At 43.5% G+C, this 22265-nt stretch overlaps 1 protein-coding gene across 2 annotated transcripts in view; it reads left to right on the forward strand.

Annotated features, from left to right (window-relative positions):
- PCGF6 (polycomb group ring finger 6) overlaps positions 1 to 22265 on the forward strand; it is a 101866-nt gene that overhangs the window by 10010 nt on the left and 69591 nt on the right. For both annotated transcript variants that reach the window (XM_068259400.1, XM_068259401.1), the window contains exons 2-4: positions 11959 to 12058; positions 13567 to 13663; positions 18756 to 18811. In XM_068259400.1, the coding sequence (XP_068115501.1) occupies positions 11959 to 12058; positions 13567 to 13663; positions 18756 to 18811 (253 nt within the window). The remainder of the gene's footprint in view (positions 1 to 11958; positions 12059 to 13566; positions 13664 to 18755; positions 18812 to 22265) is intronic.

A 22265-nucleotide genomic window follows, 5' to 3' on the forward strand; every position in this document is an offset into this window, starting at 1 on the left:
CAGAACTCAAATCTCTGTGGTGAAATCATCCTATTTTCACCTGAAGAACATTGCAAAAATCAAGCACCTCATACCCCCAGAAGATCTGCCAACCTTAGTCCACGCCTTCATCACATCCCGACTGGACTACTGCAATGCTCTCTACACTGGCCTTCCAAAAAAGGTCTTGTACCGCCTACAGCTGATACAGAATACTGCTGCCAGACTGCTAACCAACCAACCCCGTCACTGCCACATAACGCCAGTCCTGCATTCCCTTCACTGGCTACCTATAGAATGGAGGGTCCTATTCAAGATCATCCTACTGACATTTAAATCCCTGAATAATCTAGGCCCTGGATACATGAAAGATATGTTACAGCTGCGTAGCAATCCCCGCATTCTCAGATCCACAGGTTCTAATAATCTAGTCATACCCAGAGTCCACTTGGAAACTTTTGGTCCCAGAGCCTTCTGTCATGCTGCCCCTACGTTTTGGAACTCCTTACCTCAACAGATCAGGACAGCCTCATCCCTGCACGTGTTTAAATCCAGACTGAAAACCCACCTGTTCAGTCTGGCATTTGCAGAAATATAACTTTTGTTGTGTGAATACTTCATCCTACTAATTACTGAATCTGAGAGAGCCTAAGAGCTTTGAGTCCTATGGGAGAAAAGCGCTATAGAAATGTTATTGTAGTGTATTGTATTGTATATGGAGACTACTATATTTTCGTTTAAAGGACAGGTCCAGGGTTAAAAAAGATCTGCTTTCCTGGGGCTTCCTCCAGCTCCTGGCAGCCTATCTATGCCTCGCCGAAGCTCCGCTCACAGCCGGGGTCCCCTCCGTTGCAGATGAGGTCGGCATCTTCTGCACATGCACACTCACATGGCCCGGAGTTTCCTGCACAGGTGGCGCGGCCGTGCGCCTGCACTGGGTAGAGTTTCCTCTAACACTAACCCTACCAAAAGTATTCCTAACCCCAAACCGTATCGCCCTGTAAAACCCTGTTATGAAGCTATTTTATTTTTACTTATACAGCAGCGAAATAAAGAAAAAAACAAAAACCTTTTTTATTGGTATTAAACGTTGTAGATTAAAAATATTTAAATAAATCGCTGTATATTCCCTTTAAACCACTTCCCCTCCCCTTGGGCGAGTAACTACGTCCCTGCAAAATGCCACAGCTTTGTGCACAGACATAGCTACTACGTTCCTCCCTGCCGCAATGCTCCCCCGCGTGCACGTTATCGCTGATCGGTAGCTGCTAAATCAATGAATTCCCATTCATTGAACTAAGTCACCGTGTGAATGAACGCAGCCGTCTCTGCCATTTACAAAACCCGCCCACGCATCACCTCCTCTATGCGTAATAATACTACACATAATAAAGTGAGTGGCGACATCTTGTGGCCAAAAAGTAAAATTACATCTACTTTTTTTTTTTTTTTCAATAAAAGATAAAAGTTTTAACCTTATTTTTACATGTGAAATTAACCCCTGACCTCCCACACTCCCCATTAGCTACCAACATTTAAAAAAAATTCGTACAAATTCTTTACAAATACATTTTTTTTTTTACATAAGTAGTTACCTTAGAGACTGAACTTTTTTAGTATGTATGTAAAGAGGGTATATTACTGTTACTTTATAAATTATGGGCTTGTAATTAGGGATGGACGCAAAACTGAAAATATGCACCTTTATTGCCAAGTAAAATATTAGCGCCATACATTGTACTAGGGAACCATTTTAACATTGCAATAACCGGGACAAATGGGCAAATAAAATGTGTGGGTTTTAAAGAGACTCCGTAACAAAAATTGCATCCTGTTTTTTATCATCCTACAAGTCGCAAAAGCTATTCTAATGTGTTCTGGCTTACTGCAGCACTTTGTACTATCACAGTCTCTGTAATAAATCAATGTATCTTTCCCCTGTCAGACTTGTCGGCCTGTGTCTGGAAGGCTGCCAAGTTCTTCAGTGTTGTGGTTCTGCTATGCACTCCCCCCTCCATGCCCCTCTATGCACACTGCCTGTGTGTTATTTAGATTAGAGCAGCTTCTCTCTTCTCTCTTATCTTTTACAAGCTGGATAAATCGTCCTCTGAGCTGGCTGGGCTTTCACATACTGAAGAATTACAGACACAGGCAGAGCTGTTAGCAGGAAGAAACAAGCAGCCTGAAACTTCAGTGCATGAGAGATGCAGGGGGAAAGAAACACACAAATGATCTCTTCAGATTCAAAAGGAATGCTGTATACAGCCTGCTTGTGTATGGATGTATTTTCTATGTGTGGACATACTGTACATCAACCTACTTCCTGTTTTGGTGGCCATTTTGTTTGTTCATAAACAAACTTTTTAAAACTGTTTTTAACCACTTTTAATGCGGCGGGGAACGGCGAAATTGTGACAGAGGGTAATAGGAGATGTCCCCTAACGCACCGGTATGTTTACTTTTGTGCGATTTTTTTTTTTTTTTTTTTTTTTTTTTTTTTTTACAATACAGATTCTCTTTAATAAAGGTGGCATGTATTATTTTAAAACTATAATCTCCGAAAACTGAGAAATACATTTTAAATTTTTTTTCTTTTTTCCGTTAAAACGCAATTCTTAGCAAAAAGTACCCCCAAAGAGAGTCTAATTGGTGGTGAAAAGAACAAGCTATAGATTGTTTCGTTATAAGTAGTAATAAAGTTATAGACAAATGAATAGAAGGAGCGCTGACAGGTGAAAATTGCACTGTTTTTTTTAAGGGGAAAAACCCTTCGAGGTGAAGTGGTTAAAGCAGCAGGGACAGCTATACGATCTCAGGAAAAAAACATATTGTATATAAGTTGTATATAAGTACATAACTACTTTTTCTAGTTACATAACATACCGTACTGTATGTATAGTACTGTCCGCATTTTGATTTCAGTGAATTTTTATAGTAAATAAAGAGAATTCTGTTTCAGGCATTTGCCATCTTGATTCCTTCAGACTGAAGCCAATCCTGATGTTGTTCCTTTCCGAAAGGTGGCCACTTTTTGCATATGCAGCAGATTCGACCGTCAGATTTCTGTCAGATGCTTGTCAAATCTAATCTGACAGGAATCTATTTGATGTGTGCCACACACTAGGAACAGATTTCCAATAGTTTTCAGAATGAAATCTATTGGAAATCGATCTAAATGCGTTATTGGAGGGGGTGTGGCCGGAACGGGGATGTGAGCGGTCGCATCTCTCGGAGCTCCTCACCTCGTGGGCAATACCAGCCATTATCCTGCTATTATCCTGCTGCTTATGGGACACTAAACTCCCTCCCTAGATACCTACCACTCTAGCGGGCAAGATGGGACCAAAAAAGACCGAAAAAGCCTCGGAGAAAGTCACCGGCCCGATGGATAAGTTCCGTCGAGCAGACCAAGATGGAGGCGGACTAGCTGCGGAGGAGGACACGGCCTCGCAGTCGGACCAGTCTCCCTCCCCAGAAGCTCAATCAATACTTTCAGCTATCTCCGCTCTACAAACCTCGCTCACAGATACCTTTACTACCAAAATAGAGGAGGTTAAAGCAGACCTACAACTCCTCCGGCAAGACGTCCGCAAACGCGTCTCCAATGCCGAGGCCCGGATCTCCAAGCTAGAGGACGACGTCAGAACGCTCCCATCAGATGTACGCACTTCACAAGGCCACATTAAAGAGAATCTGTATTGTTAAAATCGCACAAAAGTAAACATACCAGTGCGTTAGGGGACATCTCCTATCACCCTCTGTCACAATTTCGCCGCTCCTCGCCGCATTAAAAGTGATTAAAAACAGTTTTAAAAAGTTTGTTTATAAACAAACAAAATGGCCACCAAAACAGGAAGTAGGTTGATGTACAGTATGTCCACACATAGAAAATACATCCATACACAAGCAGGCTGTATACACCCTTCCTTTTGAATCTCAAGAGATCATTTGTGTGTTTATTTCCCCCTGCAGCTATCTTTCACTGAAGTGTCAGGCTGTTTCTTCCTGCAGAGTGCAGACAGCTCTGCCTGTATGTAATTCCTCAGTATGCGAAAGCCCAGCCAGCTCAGAGGAGGATTTATCCAGCTTGTAAAAGATAAGAGAGAAGCTGTCCTAATCCAAATACACAGGCAGTGTGCAGAGAGGGGCCTGGAGGGGGGAGATGCATCACAGAACCACAACACTGAAGAACTTGGCAGCCTTCCAGACACAGGCTGACAAGTCTGACAAGAGAGAGATAAGTTGATTTATTACAGAGATGGTGATAGTAGAATGTGCTGCAGTAAGCCAGAACACATTAGAATAGCTTTTGGAACTTGTAGGATGATAAAAAACAGGATGCAATTTTTGTTACGGAGTCTCTTTAAAGCCATCATAGCCAGACAGGAAGACATTGAAAATAGACTGCGGAGGTCAAACATACGTCTGGTGGGCCTCCCGGAGAAATCAGAGGGGAACGACCCTGCCCGCTTCCTGGAGGACCTGCTTACCACGCAATATGGCAGAGACTCCTTCTCCGCGGCCTTCTCTGTGGAGCGCGCCCACCGTATACCCTTTAAAGTTAACCCGCCTGGAGCTCCTCCGCGCACCTTCATCGCCAAGCTCCTCAACTTTAAGGATCGGGACGCCGTTCTCCGGTTGTCCCGTGAACAAGGCAACATCCAACTCGATAACGCCTCCATATCCATATACCCTGATTTTGGTGTGGAAACGCAGAAGCAGCGCGCTAAGTTTCAGGATGCAAAACGCAAGCTTAAGAATCTGGGCCTACAATACGCCATGCTTTTTCCCGCTCGCCTCAGAGTTGTATCAGATGGCAAGACTCTTTTCTTTGAATCCCCCTCTTAGGTCTTTACCTGGATCGAAAAGAACAAATCTCAACCCAGCCCGGAAGACTGATCTACTTCCCTACGTTAAGGTATCTTTTATTACCCTTCGGCCTTAGCTGACAAAGCCTTGAATTACTATCGCAGTACTGGCTCTGATGCCCGGTATGATTTGCTGCTCTGCCGCGGCCTACGCCATTCTTCTTTTACTCCATTCAGACATATACGTGCCAGTCTTGCTGCGCTCACCCCCTTCAATCAGCTAGGCAATACAGTCCCTTGCGGCACAGGTCCCACCAGGTGGCCCTAGTAAGGTGCAGAGCAAGGCTATATACGACACCATACTTGATGTCGTACCCACAGATGTCACTATTCTGTTCTCACGTTTTATTTCTTTTATGTATTTTTCCTGATTGTTATAGGATTATGCATGTAAACTCTGTTATACCTATTCTGGTATTTGTTTCTGGGAAGAAGCTCTGGCCCTGTGTTCTGGGCTATGAGCCGGGTATTATTCTTCAGTTCAAAATTAACCCCTTAATTTCCTGGCGGGGACTCCTTGCTCCCGTCCCCCACCCACTAAGTTATGTGTTCTCCAACTCTTATCTCCAATCCCAACATGGCCTCCCAATCCCAGTCCTTTAGTACTCCCCTCTCCTTGCTGACCTGGAATGTGAGGGGTCTACGTGATGGGGTTAAGAGGTCGGTAGCGCTGGACTTTTTACGCAAACAACATGTGGAAAAAATCGCACTTCAGGAGACACATTTAGACTGCACCCTCCATATGGCCTTACGCCGCACATGGATTGACTGGTCTTTCCACTCCACATTCTCCTCGCACTCTAGAGATGTCTCCTTGTTCTTTGCTAAAAGTGTCCAATTTCAATTGATTGATCAAGTTATTGATGATGAAGGCAGATACATCTTTATGCACTGTTTATTATATAATGTTTCCACTATAATTATTGCTATATATATATATATACCTCCTCCATTTTCTTTTGCTGTACTGAAACTTGCACTAAGCTTTATTGCCCTTTATCCGCAGGTCTCGTCGATTTGGCTCAGGGATTTTAACTGTTTGATACCCCAACACTGATAAAATCCCCCAGCCAACCCCCTCAACCTCACTTACTAAGAAAGATACTAAATTGATAACTCCTTAAAGGGATACTGTAGGGGGTCGGGGGAAAATGAGCTGAACTTACCCAGGGCTTCTAATGGTCCCCCGCAGACATCCTGTGTTGGCACAGCCACTCCCCAATGCTCCGGCCCCGCCTACGGTTCACTTCTGGAATTTCTGACTTTAAAGTCAGAAAACCACTGCGCCTGCATTGCCATGTCCTTGCTCCCGCTGATGTCACCAGGAGTGTACTGCGCAGACACAGACCATACTGGGCCTGCGCTGTGCGCTCTTGATGACATCAGCGGGATCGAGGACACAGCAACGCAGGTGCAGTGGTTTTCTGACTTTAAAGTCAGAAATTCCAGAAGTGAACCGGAGGCGGGGCCGGAGCATCGGTGAGCGGCTGCGCAGGCACAGGATGTCTGCGGGGGACCATTAGAAGCCCCGGGTAAGTTCAGCTCATTTTCCCCCGACCCCCCTACAGTATCCCTTTAAAGATGTCTCCATGTATGACACATGGTCGGTGAAATACCCTGACATTCCGGCATTCTCGTGCTACTCTGCATCGCATAAAACCCATTCACGTCTGGACTATATTTTAGTCTCTTCCTCCTTGCTTACAAACATATGTAAAACAAGTTTTCTCCCCTCTCTTATGTCTGACCATTCCCCATACCTTATCCAGCTAAACTGGTCCTTCCCTCCCAAAATATCCTCCTGGCGGCTACACCCCTTCTGGCTAACCAAAATCAGTGAGTCAAAATCCTCTGAAGAGGCCCTCTCTCACTTCGTTGACTTGCAGGGCCAGTCTGCATCACCCACATCGATTTGGGAGGTGTTTAAACAATTCTCTAGACAGCATTTCTCCTCCAGAATAAAAAGCATCAAAATCAACTCAGCCATAAATGAGCATACTGCTCTCCTGGCACTACAACAGGCCACCTCAGACTTCAATACTGACCCCTCCCCTGCCCTCAATAATCTCTACAGATCTAAACTTGCCGCATATGAACAGATCCTGATAGCTAAAGCAAACCGGAAAATCCTATTCTCCAAACAGAGAGTTTATGAATTTGGCGAACAGTGTGGTGCACTGCTAGCTAAACTATCTAGAGAAATGACTGCCCCGCAGGTTATTCTCAAAATAGAGGATGCAGAGGGCTCAGTTCTCTCTTCCCCTCCCGTGATCTTACAGCAATTTGCCTCGTTCTATGAAACACTATACTCCAAAACATCCACTACCTCTACATCTGCACTTACGGCCTACTTAGAAACTATCCCCCTTCCCTCCTTAGATGAACCCAGTCAGCTACTACTAGACTCTCCAATCACAACCCAAGAAATTGAAGATGCCATCTCTTCTCTTCCCCCCCCCCCTCCAAATCTCCAGGCACTGATGGATTGCCAGGGGAATTCTTTAAACAGTATAGGTCCCTACTGGCCCCCAAGCTTCTAGCACTATACAACCATGCTCTGGAAATTGGTACTCTTCCACTTTCTATGAGAGAAGCTCTAATAATCTTAATCCTAAAGCCAGGAAAGAATCCCCTACATTGTGAAGCATATTGTCCTATCTCTTTAATCCAGACTGACGTTAAAATACTTGCCAAACTGCTGTCACAACGACTCATTAAAGTAATCACCTCCCTAATACACTCAGACCAATCTGGTTTTATTCCAGGTATATCAACCTCCTTGAATATCAGACGGCTATTCCTTGCTATGCAGGTAGAACATGAAAATGTTGGCCCCAGAGTGGTGGTGTCTCTTGACTCCGCCAAAGCCTTTGACACTATTGAATGGGACTTCCTACTGGCCGTTCTACACCGCTTCAACATTGGCCCTTGCTTCATTGCTTGGGTTAAATCAGAATCAGAATCAATTTATTTTCGCCAAGTAAGTTTGCACCTACAAGGAATTTGTCTTGGCAGTTGCTTAACAAACACAAACAAAAACAATACAAGGACAGACAGTGTGAATATTACAAGTTAAGGACATTATAAGTATAGTGGCAGTAAGCAATGTGAGAATTGTTCATGTTTAGTTCTGTGCTGATTACTTTCAGTCCTAGCAGCTCTAACGTGGTTCAGCATTAAGTATGGCTACCGCTTGAGGAAACTCCTCTACACTGACCCTTTTGCCCGGATTCGAATCAATGGATGGATCTCTGATGCCTTTCCCATATCCAGAGGTACGAGACAAGGTTGTCCACTGTCCCCCCTTTTCTTTGACCTGGCGATTGAGCCCATTGCTGCTTTAATTAGATTAGATCCCCAAATCCTAGGATTGGTAAAAGCAAACAAAACTGATAAAATCAGTCTATATGCTATTATTTTTAAACAACCCCGGCCCCTCCCTCCATCGTGCTCTTTTTCTCATTGATAATTTTGGACAATACTCTGGCCTACATATCAACTGGTCCAAATCCTACATTCTTCCCATTGATGTGTCCCCCCCCCAACCTTGTTTGAGGCCTCTTCTCCTCTTCAATGGGCATCAGAGATCACATACCTGGGTATCAAGATCTCGCGAATACCACAAGATTTTATCCCCCTAAACTGGTCACCTTTACTACAATACATAACTGCCAAATTCTTGGCCTGGTCCAAACTCCCCATTAATGTAGCTGGTCGAGCAAACCTATTTAAAATGGTGCTCCTCCCCAAGATACTTTGTCTCATGGAATGTCCCAATTTACCTCCCATATGTTACCTTCTCTAAAATAAACGCTCTCCTAACTCAATTTATCTGGGGCTCCACGAGGCATCGCCTCTCCCTTACCATTCTACAGAACCCCAAAGATTTAGGGGGCATAGCAGTTCCTAATTGTCACCTATATTATTTGGCCTCTCAATTATCACATATATACTATGACCTTACAATTAATAAAGATCGGACATGCACCCTAATGCATGATACTCCCCCCCCCCCCCCCTCCCCTCCGCCACATAGACCCTCTTTGTGTTATTGCCACTGGAGCCAAAAAATCCCGCCATATTAAGCAATTTCCAACAACCTTTCGTCAAACGCTAAAGGTTTGAGATACCGCTCACAAGTATCTCGAGCTAGATGCTCCCTTGAAATTTACCCCACTATGGGAGAATCGTGGTCTTCCTGAACTTCGTAAACTCCCCAATAATCGGCTATGGTCTGAACGTGGCATTTTATACCTACATCAATTCCTTGACTCTGGCTGCATTGTTCCTTTTGAACAATTGGCGACCACATTCCAACTACCAATATCTATGAAGTTCTATTACATGCAACTTTCACACGCTCTCAAAACTCAATTCCTTGAGATACCATCTTCTCTCTCGGACTCAGCTATATTAAACATTGTAGCTGGATCATCCTCCAGTCAATTAATATCAGCTCTATATGCAGCTATTATGTTATCTGGTGCCACCCGTAGAGCCTTTGCCAGGAAAACTCAGTGGGTGCAGGATCTTGGAGAGATCTCCGATGAAGATTGGGAGGAGGCTCTTGAAGATTCTGCTAGGGTTTTCCCCCACATTCCAGACAGGCTACTTAGTCTCTATGTGGTGCATCGAGCCTACCTCACTCCGGTCAGACTACCTAAATTCCGTACTGGATATTCACCTCTATGTCCTAAATGTGCCCTGTCCCAGGGCACCTTTTATCATATGATATGGACCTGTCCCGAGGTAAACATTTATTGGCAGCAAATTGTCAAATTCTTAAATGACAAAATGGGCTGCTCTGTTGCCCTTGACCCTAAACTCTGCCTACTTAATATGATTTCTCATGACACTCGTACACAAAAACTTTTCTGCTTAATCTTCTGCATATAGCTCGCAAGGTCCTTACACGGCACTGGATACAACCCCAGGTCCCTGAATTAATTGACTGGATAAGGGCAGTTAACTTAATTCTTTATTTTCACAAGGCCATTTATTCACGTAGAGGGACTGAGCGCAAATTTCACGCCATATGGGATACCTGGGTTAACTCACGTTATACACGATGCAAAATCTGAACTGTCTATTGGATCTCTACACAGCTTATGATGCTGCAGTTCGGGTGGGGGTGGGTTTGTGGGGAATTCGGCTGCCTACTGTATATAATTTTCATTGTTTGTTAGGGTTTGTTGCTATGTTGTCATGTTATAACATGTCTCTTTGTTGGTCAATTTATTCTGTCATCTGAAGGCATCCTCTTCTGGACTTTTTAATTTATTTTAATACCTACACAATATTTCAATGTTCTACTCCATTAACCCTTAAGTCTGTCAATACAAAGTAATTGCCGCCTGCGTGCGGTTAAATAACTACCTTGTATCGTACTGCATTATCTTCAATAAAGTTGACATGTTAAATAAAAAAAAAATAAAAAATGCGTTATTGGACCATTAGATCCAATGCAACTCTATGGACCATCGATCTGCTGCCAGCAGCAGTTTGACCTAGATTTTCCATCCTGTCAGATATATTAAATCGATCGAAATCGGCTGCAGATCGATCGATAGATTTTAATCGGTTTCTCATCGTGAACTGCCCTCAGCCAATCAGTGAGCAGAAATGTGGGAGGGGAGATGACAAGCTTCCTTCTGGTCCACATGAAACAAATGGAGCCAGGCTGACTGAGATAAGATTTATTACAGCAGAAACATTTCTGAATAGATTGGAATGCTTGCAATGCAGGATAAGGCTGCATAACAAACACAGAGCAGTGGGTAAATGGAATTTGATTTTGTGGCTGATAACCTTTTCCGCGTTCCTAGCGCCCTCCTCCGGTTGCCTCCTGGGGGGGGGGGGGGGGGTACAGGCATATACTGTGACCTGTCCTAAAACCTACAGTTTCCCCCGTTTTCCTCTCCGCCCCCTGAGAGCCTCTGCGGGCTGAGAGCGACCTACAGCGCATGCCCGCGGCTGGGAGCTCTCTGTGCATGCGTATGACGTTATCACATGCCCAGAGCCCTCCCGGCCACAGGTGCATGCTGCTGGATGCGCACAGCCTGGCCAGCGCCTGCGCAGTAGTGTCCAGCCATAAGTTAACCACTTTAGTTACAAAAAAAAAAAGTTACACAATCAAATCCTTTTGCTTTTTCAAGATTCTAAAAAGAATCCCATGTTTCACTTTACAAACAGCGATGAGTTTCTAGTATTTGGTCTGATATTAGTTATGAAGTGCTTCCAGAAATGTACCGTACTTTGTCAAAATAACAAAAAAAAAATAATAATAATTTCAGAAAGTTTTTATTAGTGTAAAACAATTTAGGGTTGTACTTCCAAATTCGAGTTCTGAATTGAGTGAAACAGCCTTAATGCATGCGGACCGGGGTGTGCAGTTCACCCATCTTTGTCGACTCCTCTGGCTGCTGCACCCCACGTCGCGTTCCACACTTTTTCCCGATACTGCCTCATGGCTTTTCTTTTTATACCAAATAATGAAATGTAGTCAGCAGTGTAATGCACCGCTTCTCAGTAAGTATGAATTAATCCGACAATTTACCAGACTCAGATAAAATATGTACTTTATGAAGTTTGTGGTTCTAGCAGGTGAAGGCACAGCCATGAAGTTATTTGTGTGTCTAATTCTGTCCAGGTAATAACTTTATTCTGTCCAGATAATGACTTTACCCTCCTTAAAGGACCACTAAAACAAAAAAGCAAGCATTTAAAATCTGACAGATCTGACTAGTCTATTTCCTCAGTATTTCTTTTATTCTTTTCAAATGTATTCCCTGAACGGTAGTTGCTAAGGGTAATTGGGTGCAAGCAAGTAGAGAGGCTGGTTGGTATCTTACTATTTTGGCAGTTAGACTGCCATTCAGGAAATTATTTTGAATACAAAGAATGCCCTGAGAATCCCCCATGAGGAGATGGGCTAGTACAAAACCTGTCAGATCTGTAAAATTTTAACAGCTGTTTTTTTTTTTTTTTGCTATAGTGGTCCTTTAAGAATATAAGAAGCATGGTTTGAGGAATACGGTATTTACTGAATGGGTGAAAGAAACATCGTGAAAGTCTAATTACTTATAAAAACTTCTGTTTTTTCATTTTACAGTGCATCATTAACCTTGCTGACCTGAATCCTTACATAGTCTGCTCAATCTGTAAAGGCTACTTTATCGATGCCACTACCATAACAGAATGTCTCCATACATGTGAGTAAATTCACCACCTTTTACTGTTAAACAGTCTCTGAAGATGGGTTTAGTTTTGGTTCAGTTCAGTCAGCAGAAATGTCTGTTTATGGTCAATAATCTGATCACATTTGACTAGATAGCATTTAATCAGTTGTGTGTTAATTTCTCATATTTTGTCTCTGCTAAATCCAACAAGATTTCAGTAAAATCCTTTTATAGTGAACTCCAAGGGACCTGACAAGTAGTTTACTAAATCAGGATTGATCATACAGGCACATGGGCTGGTCCTGGGAACTGAGTTTACTATAGCCAGAGGTTTACTATATGAGTTTACTATAACCAGATTCTACTGTAAAATTTGAAGACAGTTGCATTCTGACATATGACCAGCATAATAGAGGTTTTTCACTTTTTATATAGCCTATATCTGAAAAACATTGTGCAGTGTTAACATATATAATTGGAGGGACATGATGGTGACACTTTTTAAAGAGGGAAATAGAGGGGCGTTGTGTCAGATCAGTTGTAAGGGTGGCACTTGTTATTGGTGGGGTATTATGGTGTCACTCAGGAATTTGAATATGGCAATATGGCACTTGTTATAGAAGGGACTTGTGACCAGAAGAGTCTTGCTTGTACTGTTGCAATAAGTAGAGTCTTGTACACATGCTAGATGGTTCTAGGCCAATCCGCCTCTGCCGAGAATCTAACGTGTGTACAGCAGACCCCGATCCTCATCGATGTATTGGGGAGCGATCAGCGTGGCAGATTATCTTGGCATTGTTTTCCTAGTCACCCGCCCTCTCCATGCCACTTCATTGTGCAGCCACAGGGATCAGCAGAACTGCAGGTGACTGATATTGTTTAAAAGGAAGTCATTATGGCAGCCAGCAAATGCTTCTCACTTACCTTTAAAGGACAACTGTAGCGAGAGCTATGTGAAAGCTGACATTTTTATTTCCTTTTAAGCAATACCAGTTGCCTGGCTATCCCGCTGATCCTCTGCCTCTAATACTTTAAGCCATAGACCCTGAACAAGCATGCAGCAGATTATGTGTTTCTGACATTATTGTCAGATCTGATAAGATTATCTGCATGTTTGTTTCTAGTGTTAATCAGACACTACTGCAGCCAAATAGACCAGCAGGGCTGCCGGGCAACTGGTATTGTTTAACAGGAAAGAAGAATGTCATCCTCCACATACCTCTTGCTACAGTTGTCCTTTAAGCAGTTCTTAAAGCATCGGTATAATGAAAAGTTTTAAAAGTTAAAACGCATGAACATAAGACTTTTCTCACCAGAGTGCAGTGCACTTGAAATTACTTTTTTTTAATGTCGCTGTCATTTACATTCGGTAGTAAAAATTATCCAGGAAGTGTTGTCAGACTTTGTTCTTCACAATGTAACATAGGTGCTGCTTTTGCACATTTTGTTCATGGTAGATGGATGTGAACGGTTGCACTATAAAACTGTCTTTATTTTTTTTATCCACCTCAATTAATAATTTCCTGGATTTGTTCCCCCAGTTTGTAAAAGCTGCATAGTGAAACATTTTTACTACAGCAACAGATGTCCAAAGTGTAATGTCGTCGTCCATCAAACACAACCTCTGTATAATATCAGGTAAGTAGAACTGCAGCTGCATAAATGAAGGTAACCTGAGCGGAACCTCATGCTAAAGCACACTTACCTAAGAAAGGGGAAGCCTCTGGACCTTCCAGAGACTTCCAGTGTCCTCCTCACCCATACCACCGCTGCCCAGCACCCCCTGGAAGAATCTTACCGTGCTCTTCTTCATGCATGAGTGCGGCCACAACTGCCCTGTAGCCGGGAGCCACGAGTGGCCCAGGTTTTCTGTGCAAGCACGGTTATACTTGCTAAGGCACAGTACAGCCGAGCTCATGTGTAAGGAGGAGCTTGGTGCTAATCAGCAATCTGACAAGTTCTTTGTTGGATTTCCTTTGGAGGTCTGCGAGTAGCAACGGTGGTCTACTTGTATTCATTCTCATTGTCTATTTCTTTCTGTCTCACTGTTTATTCTTTCTGTGTGATTTATTAGGTTCAGTACCAGTGAGTGTGAGTGAGTGTGAGATGCGCGGGGCGGTTAAAAGAAGGTAGTTGGAGGAGCAAAGTGAGGGGCCAGGTGTGTATCTGCTGAACAGGCCAGAGATGTAGGTCGGGCAGTACTTGTGTATAGGTTTGTAGGCCATAGAAAAGATCTTGAAGCTGGTTCTGAAGCCGATGTGGAGCCAGTGAAGGGATTTGCATAGGAGAGTCGTGGAGACAGAATGGTGGGAGGAGTAGATTAGTCTGGCTGCTGTGTTCATGATGGATTGTGGGGGGTCGGTGATGCGGTTCTGAGGGAGGCCTACTAGGGGGGTGTTGCAGTAGTCGAGGTGGAAGATGATGAGGGCATGGAGGGGTTTGGCGGTGTCTGGGGTCAGGAAGGGACATGTACTACTGTAGATAAAACCCACACTTCTTATTTGTCCTGGTTATAACGACATTTAAGTTGTGTATCTAGTACAATGTATGGTGACGATAATTTATTTGGAAATAAATGTGCATCATTTCCATTTTGTGTTTTTGGTTTTCATATTGTACTCTATCAATAATTATACGCCCTTATTTGTAAAAATAACAGTAATACAACCTCATGGCATACATATTTAAAAAGTGAAGTCCCTAATGCTGGGGATACACGAATCGACCGGCGGCTCGAATAGCCGCCGGATCGACCCCAGCCGAGTTTCCCTGCTCATCGATTACCGCTCGCCCCCGCCGGTGCTTCCTTATCAGCGCTCGATTCCCTGTCATTGTCCGCAGGCGGGAATCGAGCAGGCGGGGGTCAAGCGGCTTGTTCGGGCCAGCTGAATATTATCAGCTGGCCGGATCAGCTGGTCGATACATGGTACAGAAACGTACCGTGTATCCCCAGCATAAGGTTACAATTTATGTGTTGTCTTTTAAATTCCATCACATAGGCTTTTTTTTTTTTTTTTTTTTTTTATTCCAAAGTATGATTTTTGGGGGTGGGGGAGGAGACATAAAAGTTTAATTGGCTTGTTATAGGTATAGGAAATGTACAGGGAGTGCAGAATTATTAGGCAAGTGGTATTTTTGAGGAATAAGTTTATTATTGAACAACAACCATGTTCTCAATGAACCCAAAAAACTCATTAATATCAAAGCTGAATATTTTTGAAAGTACGGTAGTCTTTAGTTTGTTTTTAGTTTTAGCTATTTTAGGGGGATATCTGTGTGTGCAGGTGACTATTACTGTGCATAATTATTAGGCAACTTAACAAAAAACAAATATATACCCATTTCAATTATTTATTTTTACCAGTGAAACCAATATAACATCTCAACATTCACGAATATACATTTCTGACATTCAAAAACAAATCAGTGACCAATATAGCCACCTTTCTTTGCAAGGATACTCAAAAGCCTGCCATCCATGAATGATGTCAGTGTTTTGATCAGTTCACCATCAACATTGCGTGCAGCAGCAACCACAGCCTCCCAGACACTGTTCAGAGAGGTGTACTGTTTTCCCTCCTTGTAAATCTCACATTTTATGATGGACCACAGGTTCTCAATGGGGTTCAGATCAGGTAAACAAGGAGGCCATGTCATTTAGTTTTTCTTCTTTTATACCCTTTCTTGCCAGCCACGCTGTGGAGTACTTGGACACGTGTGATGGAGCATTGTCCTGCATGAAAATCATGTTTTTCTTAAAGGATGCAGACTTCTTCCTGTACCACTGCTTGAAGAAGGTGTCTTCCAGAACCTGGCAGTAGGACTGGGAGTTGAGCTTGACTCCATCCTCAACCCGAAAAGGCCCCACAAGCTCATCTTTTATGATACCAGCCCAAACCAGTACTCCACCTTGCTGGCGTCTGAGTCGGACTGGAGCTCTCTGCCCTTTACCAATCCAGCCACGGGCCCACCCACCTGGCCCATCAAGACTCACTCTCATTTCATCAGTGTAATAGATTGCGGAAAAGCCGCCGCGCGGACTGGCAGCGAGGCGGCTGGTTCCGCATTCAGCTCAGCGGTTTACACACGGCGGCGTGCGTCTGATGTGGCTGGGCCTTCTAGTGCACACAGATTGAGGAATACGCGCGCACGCGCTGAGAGGCGGAACCTTTATGACAAACGAAGAGGGATCAGCTGACCAGGTCGGTCAGCTGATCTCAGAGCGGGCGGCTATTGGTTGATCAGCGATGGGGAGCGCCGCTCTATATATAGTTATTGCTGGTCAGTCTCAAGTTGTCTGCCGTTGCGAACACTTACGTGAAAGCACTCAGACCATAGTCAGATCTCACAGTGTGTTAGAACCAGGTGCCCCTGGGGATTCACACTGAGCCAGATTACTACTGTGTAATTTACTATTGTGTTATCCTTCAGACTAGTTCCAGGGTGTTGAGACCACGGACCTCACACCCAAGACTAGGCCTTGTTTGATATCTGTTATGACCTATTGCTTTCCTGACTCTCCTTCTGCTTTCTGATTCGGTACCTACGCATATCTGATTACCTGTTGCCAACCCTGCCTGTCCCTGGTTACCGAATCAGCCTTCTGTCTCTGTACCTTATCTGCTCGTGTGTTGCCGACCTAGCCTGCCCGACCTTGCGAGCTATCACTCTCTATCGAGGGATTAGTTCTCAGTGCTGCTTGTGACGCCCACCTTCTAGGTGTCACTTAGCCACAGGGCCTTCCTGCTATTCAGCCTGGGGCTCCACCCCCTTAGAAGTTTCAGGCTGCTGGAAGGTCTTCACACTTCCCAGAGGGAGGTATTTCTCATACTGCCAAGGACCACCTGCTCTTAGGGTGGTCCTACTCAAAGTCATTACTGTTGCACCAAACACTCACACTATATAGGTGTCCAGAGGTTAGTCATACTCAGATTATTGGTGATTCTGCAGATCATCCATAATCGGGTATATATCTGTATTGCTGGTGATACTGCAGATAACCAATAATCAGATTCTCTCTGGGTGTTGACACCGATCATTACAATCAGTCCATAAAACCTTAGAAAAATCAGTCTTGAGATATTTCTTGGCCCAGTCTTGACGTTTCAGCTTGTATGTCTTGTTCAGTGGTGGTCGTCTTTCAGCCTTTCTTACCTTGGCCATGTCTCTGAGGATTGCACACCTTGTGCTTTTGGACACTCCAGTGATGTTGCAGCTCTGAAATATGGCCAAACTGCTGGCAAGTGACATCTTGGCAGCTGCACGCTTGACTTTTCTCAGTTATTTTGCGCCTTGGTTTTTCCACACGCTTCTTGCGACCCTGTTGACTATTTTGAATGAAACGCTTGATTGTTCGATGATCACGCTTCAGAAGCTTTGCAATTTTAAGAGTGCTGCATCCCTTTGCACGATATCTCACTATTTTTGACTTTTCTGAGCCTGTCAAGTCCTTCTTTTGACCCATTTTGCCAAAGGAAAGGAAGTTGCCTAATAATTATGCACACCTGATATAGGGTGTTGATGTCATTAGACCACACCCCTTCTCATTACAGAGATGCACATCACCTAATATGCTTAATTGGTAGTAGACTTTCGAGGCTATACAGCTTGGAGTAAGACAACATGCATAAAGAGGATGATGTGGTCAAAATACTCATTTGCCTAATAATTCCGCACTCCCTGTATGTTTTAATTAAATATTTTTTATCCACTAGATGTTCACACACAGTCTACGGTCTACTTAGAATGGCAAATCACAGTGTTTTGAGTTAGCAGGAAGTGAGTTTTTGTTTACAATTATTGATCACTGTTACTGGTTGCAGCATTGATCATTCATTCATCAGAAACTTTGGTCAATGGGAACATGTGTTCCCAAAGCCAATCTGTACACTTCTGCGTGACGACGGTGGCGGGCACCGTAAATGTACACAGACTAGTATTTACGCCCCTCAGAGCTAAAGTGAAGTTTTTAGGGGCGTAGATGCTTGTCCCAAGGGAGGGCAAATGGTTAAAGGACAGTGAGAGGTATGTGGAGGCTGCCTTTTTGAATTTCCTTCTAAACAATACCAGTTGCCTGACTGTCCTGCTGATGCCTGTAATAGTTTTAGCCTCAGCCCCTGAACAAGCATGCAACAGATCAGAGGTTTCTGACATTATTGTTAGATCTGACGAGATTAGCTGCATGCTGGTTTCTGGTGTTATTCAGACACCACTGCAGCAAAATAGGCCAGCAGGGTTGCCAGGCAACTGGTATTATTTAAAAGGTAATAGATATGGCAGCCTCCATTTCCCTCTCACTACAGTTGTCCTTTAAGGTCTAAAATGACAGCCAACTGAAGGCTATATAGGAGAAATATTGCTAAGGTATACTCCCTTTTATTGTGCACAGTAGAATGCAGTAGAAAGAAACCGGTTTTTTCCTAAAGTGGCCATGTCTGAATCAAAGATCATTCCTATAGAAAATTATTCTTGCATTCGATATACAGATGATCAAGGCTCAACCTTGCAGAGAACTTTGCACAGCAGAGTAACATAAAAGCCTGCCTTTCTCTCATGCCTGGGGTTACCTGCATCATGTTGTTTCCATGGTTACCAGATTGCTATTTGTGGTATATTTTGTGTACCTTTTTGTAAAATTGTTGCCCACCTGCTGAAAAGAAATAGATACGCTATAAATCCTTGTGTGGTACAAGAGCATATTTGAGATTTATCTTTTTAATTTTCTTTTTAGGTTGGATCGACAGCTGCAAGACATAGTCTTCAAAGTGGTCGTTAATTTGGAGGAACGTAAGTGATAACACTGATATGCAAGTTCCAGCTCTGCTGATTGTACCGAGGTCAGCATCAGTAATAATGCTCCATTATTGTGCTTGCTTGATATACAGCAGATAATGTTTCAGGGCGTTCGGCCCTTTATCAAGTTATGCAACTAAAACTCACACAGGTCACCTGTGTTTTGAATCTCTGCTCTTCCTGTTCAGTAAGCCAGCACCCATTCAGTAAGGAGACCTTGGGCAAGACTTCCTAACACAGCTACTGTCTACAGAGAGCGCCCTAGTGGCTGCAGCTCAAGCGATTTGAGTCTTCCAGGAGAAATGTGCAATATCAATGTTACTCTCTTGTACACCGCTTAGCTTAATAAGTGTGTACACCCCTGAAACATAGTTACCTGCCGTATATCGTGCAAGCGCTATAAAAGGGCATTATTGCTATCCGGTGTTGCTGATCTCCTTTCACTACCACTGACTGTCACGCCTGGTGTGGTGCCAAACAGGTCTTGTCATGTCATTCCTTCTGCTGTGGTGTGCATTCTTCCTTCTACACATCACTTCCAGCTCAGATGAGCAAATTGGACCGCTACAGTATACAGGCTTTCTCTCACTTAGGGTTCAATTAACTAAGGGACTGTTTCCACTAGGTGCCGCGTCCGTCTCCGAATCGGACGCGGCACCCACCTATTATCTGAATAGGCAGCGTTTCCCCATCTGGTTCATATGCAGGGATGCAGCAAATTCAGGGCTAGTGGAAATAGGTCCTAAGCCCTGTTTGTTAAAAATGTTATGTGAGGTAAATTGCCTCCTGATAAAAAATATCTTTTTTACTAAGATTGTCACACATGTGGTAATAGTTTAGTAAATTATCAAAAAACCTCACAACAATTGACAATGATTTTTACCTTATGCAGTACGGTATGTCATTTGTGTTTTTTGTTTTTTTGTTGTTGTTTTTTTAAGGATTTTTGCAGTGGTTGGAAAATGGAAGCCAGGTGTGATAAAGAAAAGCATTTTTCAATATACTGACAATAAAAATAAAAAATCGAAGCTGTATACAATTCACATAAAATTTGTATCAGCTTTGTGAATTGGCATTTGATATAATGTTCAGGAAACTCCATTATTTTCTGCTTTACTACATGTGATGATGCTTTGTGAATTGAGCCCTTAGGGCTCTTTCACATTAGGGCAGATTTTCTGCGTTTCAACGCAAAGGATAAAGTTTGCGTTACCCAAGGTGAAATGAAAGTCCATAGACTTTCATTTTAGCTTTCACATATAACGCAGCCTTTTTGTGCGTTGCGTTCCACTGCACCCAGGCGCAGTTTTTTGGCCAACGCTAGCTTTATGCGTTACAATGTTAGTCAATGTAAAACGCACACTATGCGCGTTTTTAATCCGTTAACGCAGGCAATCAGTCCCAGAATGCAACAGAGGAACAATGTAGAAAGTTGACAACTAAAAGAAAAAAAAAATTCCTGCGTTTTTCTATGTGCAGTAACGGATTGAAAACGGATTAAAAACGCACACTCACTGCAGTGCAACGCATATCAAAACGCAGTAAAAGGCATACAACAAAACGTATGCTTTGAGCGTTCTCCAACGCAAGCTCTGATGTGAAAGAGCCCTTAGGGCTCTTTCACATCAGAGCTTGCGTTGGAGAACGCTCAAAGCATACGTTTTGTTGTATGCCTTTTACTGCGTTTTGATATGCGTTGCACTGCAGTGAGTGTGCGTTTTTAATCCGTTTTCAATCCGTTACTGCACATAGAAAAACGCAGGTAATTTTTTTTTCTTTTAGTTGTCAACTTTCTACATTGTTCCTCTGTTGCATTCTGGGACTGATTGCCTGCGTTAACGGATTAAAAACGCGCATAGTGTGCGTTTTACATTGACTAACATTGTAACGCATAAAGCTAGCGTTGGCCAAAAAACTGCGCCTGGGTGCAGTGGAACGCAACGCACAAAAAGGCTGCGTTATATGTGAAAGCTAAAATGAAAGTCTATGGACTTTCATTTCACCTTGGGTAACGCAAACTTTATCCTTTGCGTTGAAACGCAGAAAATCTGCCCTAATGTGAAAGAGTCCTTAGAGGTTGCAATTGGTGTAGTGTATACAGGAGAATGTTGGGACTTGTGCTTCTTATGCTGGGTTTACATGGACTTTGATGATAAAATTCCGACATGTCCGATGTTCTGCTCAATTCTTTTCCGCTCGATTTCTTATAGAAGTCAATGGAAAAAGATTTAAAAAAACGAGTGGAAGATAAGAGAATCGAGCAGAAAATCGAATGGTTGATAGATTGCGCGCCGAATCGAACGCAAAAAACGTATTGTGTAATCCCAGCATTAAAAGGAGTCTGAAGTGAGATTTTAAATAAAAAACAGATACCTAAGGGGAGGGAAGGCTCTTGGTCCTATAGAGCCTTCCCGTTCTCCTCCCGGTATCCTCGTTCCCCGGCAGGCTGTTTCGTTCAAATCTCCCACTGCAGGAAACTTAGGCAATCTTCATAAGCACTCGGGCTCCCAAAGACCAGCGGCTTTGTACTGCACACGCGCAAGTGCGCCAGAGAGGACGCTCGCACGTGCACAGTATGGGATGACCCATCTTTGGAAGCCCAAGTGCTTCCGAAGACTGCCATAGGCTCCCCAACCTGGAAGAGAGCAGTCCACGGCTGCTAACGTGGGAGCCTGCGGGGGAACGCGGAGACCGGCAGGCTAACGGGAAGGCTCTATAGGACCCAGAGCCTTCCCTCTCCTTCTGTGAGTATCTGTTTTTTTTATTTTAAAATTCGCTTCAGTGTCACTTTAAAGTAGGTTTACTAAATATGTGCGCACTCCATCCTCTTATAAATAAAATATAAATTACAAAGAATGCATTAGAGCAGGGGTCCCCAACCTTTTTGAGCCCGGGGCCCACTATCCCGACCAAAATTTTCTCCGGGGCCCCCCTGGGGGCGGGGGGGGGGGGGTGAGGGGTGAGTGGGCGTGGCTAGTGTCTGCGGCAGCAGACCCCCCTTTTTTCCCAGATTCCACAGTATAGCAAGTACAGTTTCCACAGTCTAGCAAGTATAGTTAGCCCAGTATAGCAAGTACAGTTACCACAGTATAGCCAGTATAGTTACCCCAGTATAGCAAGTACAGTTACCCCAGTATAGCAAGTACAGTTACCCCAGTATAGCAAGTACAGTTACCACAGTATAGCAAGTACAGTTATCCCAGTATAGCAAGTACAGTTACCACACTATAGCAAGTACAGTTAGCCTAGTATAGCAAGTATAGCTACCCCAGTATAGCCAGTAGTTACCCCAGTATAGCAAGTACAGTTAGCCTAGTATAGCAAGTATAGTTACCCCAGTATAGCAAGTACAGTTAGCCTAGTATAGCAACTATAGCTACCCCAGTATAGCCAGTAGTTACCCCAGTATAGCAAGTACATTTAGGCTAGTATAGCAAGTATAGCTACC

Source organism: Hyperolius riggenbachi, chromosome 10 (genome assembly GCF_040937935.1).
Source record: "Hyperolius riggenbachi isolate aHypRig1 chromosome 10, aHypRig1.pri, whole genome shotgun sequence".
NCBI lineage: Eukaryota > Metazoa > Chordata > Amphibia > Anura > Hyperoliidae > Hyperolius > Hyperolius riggenbachi.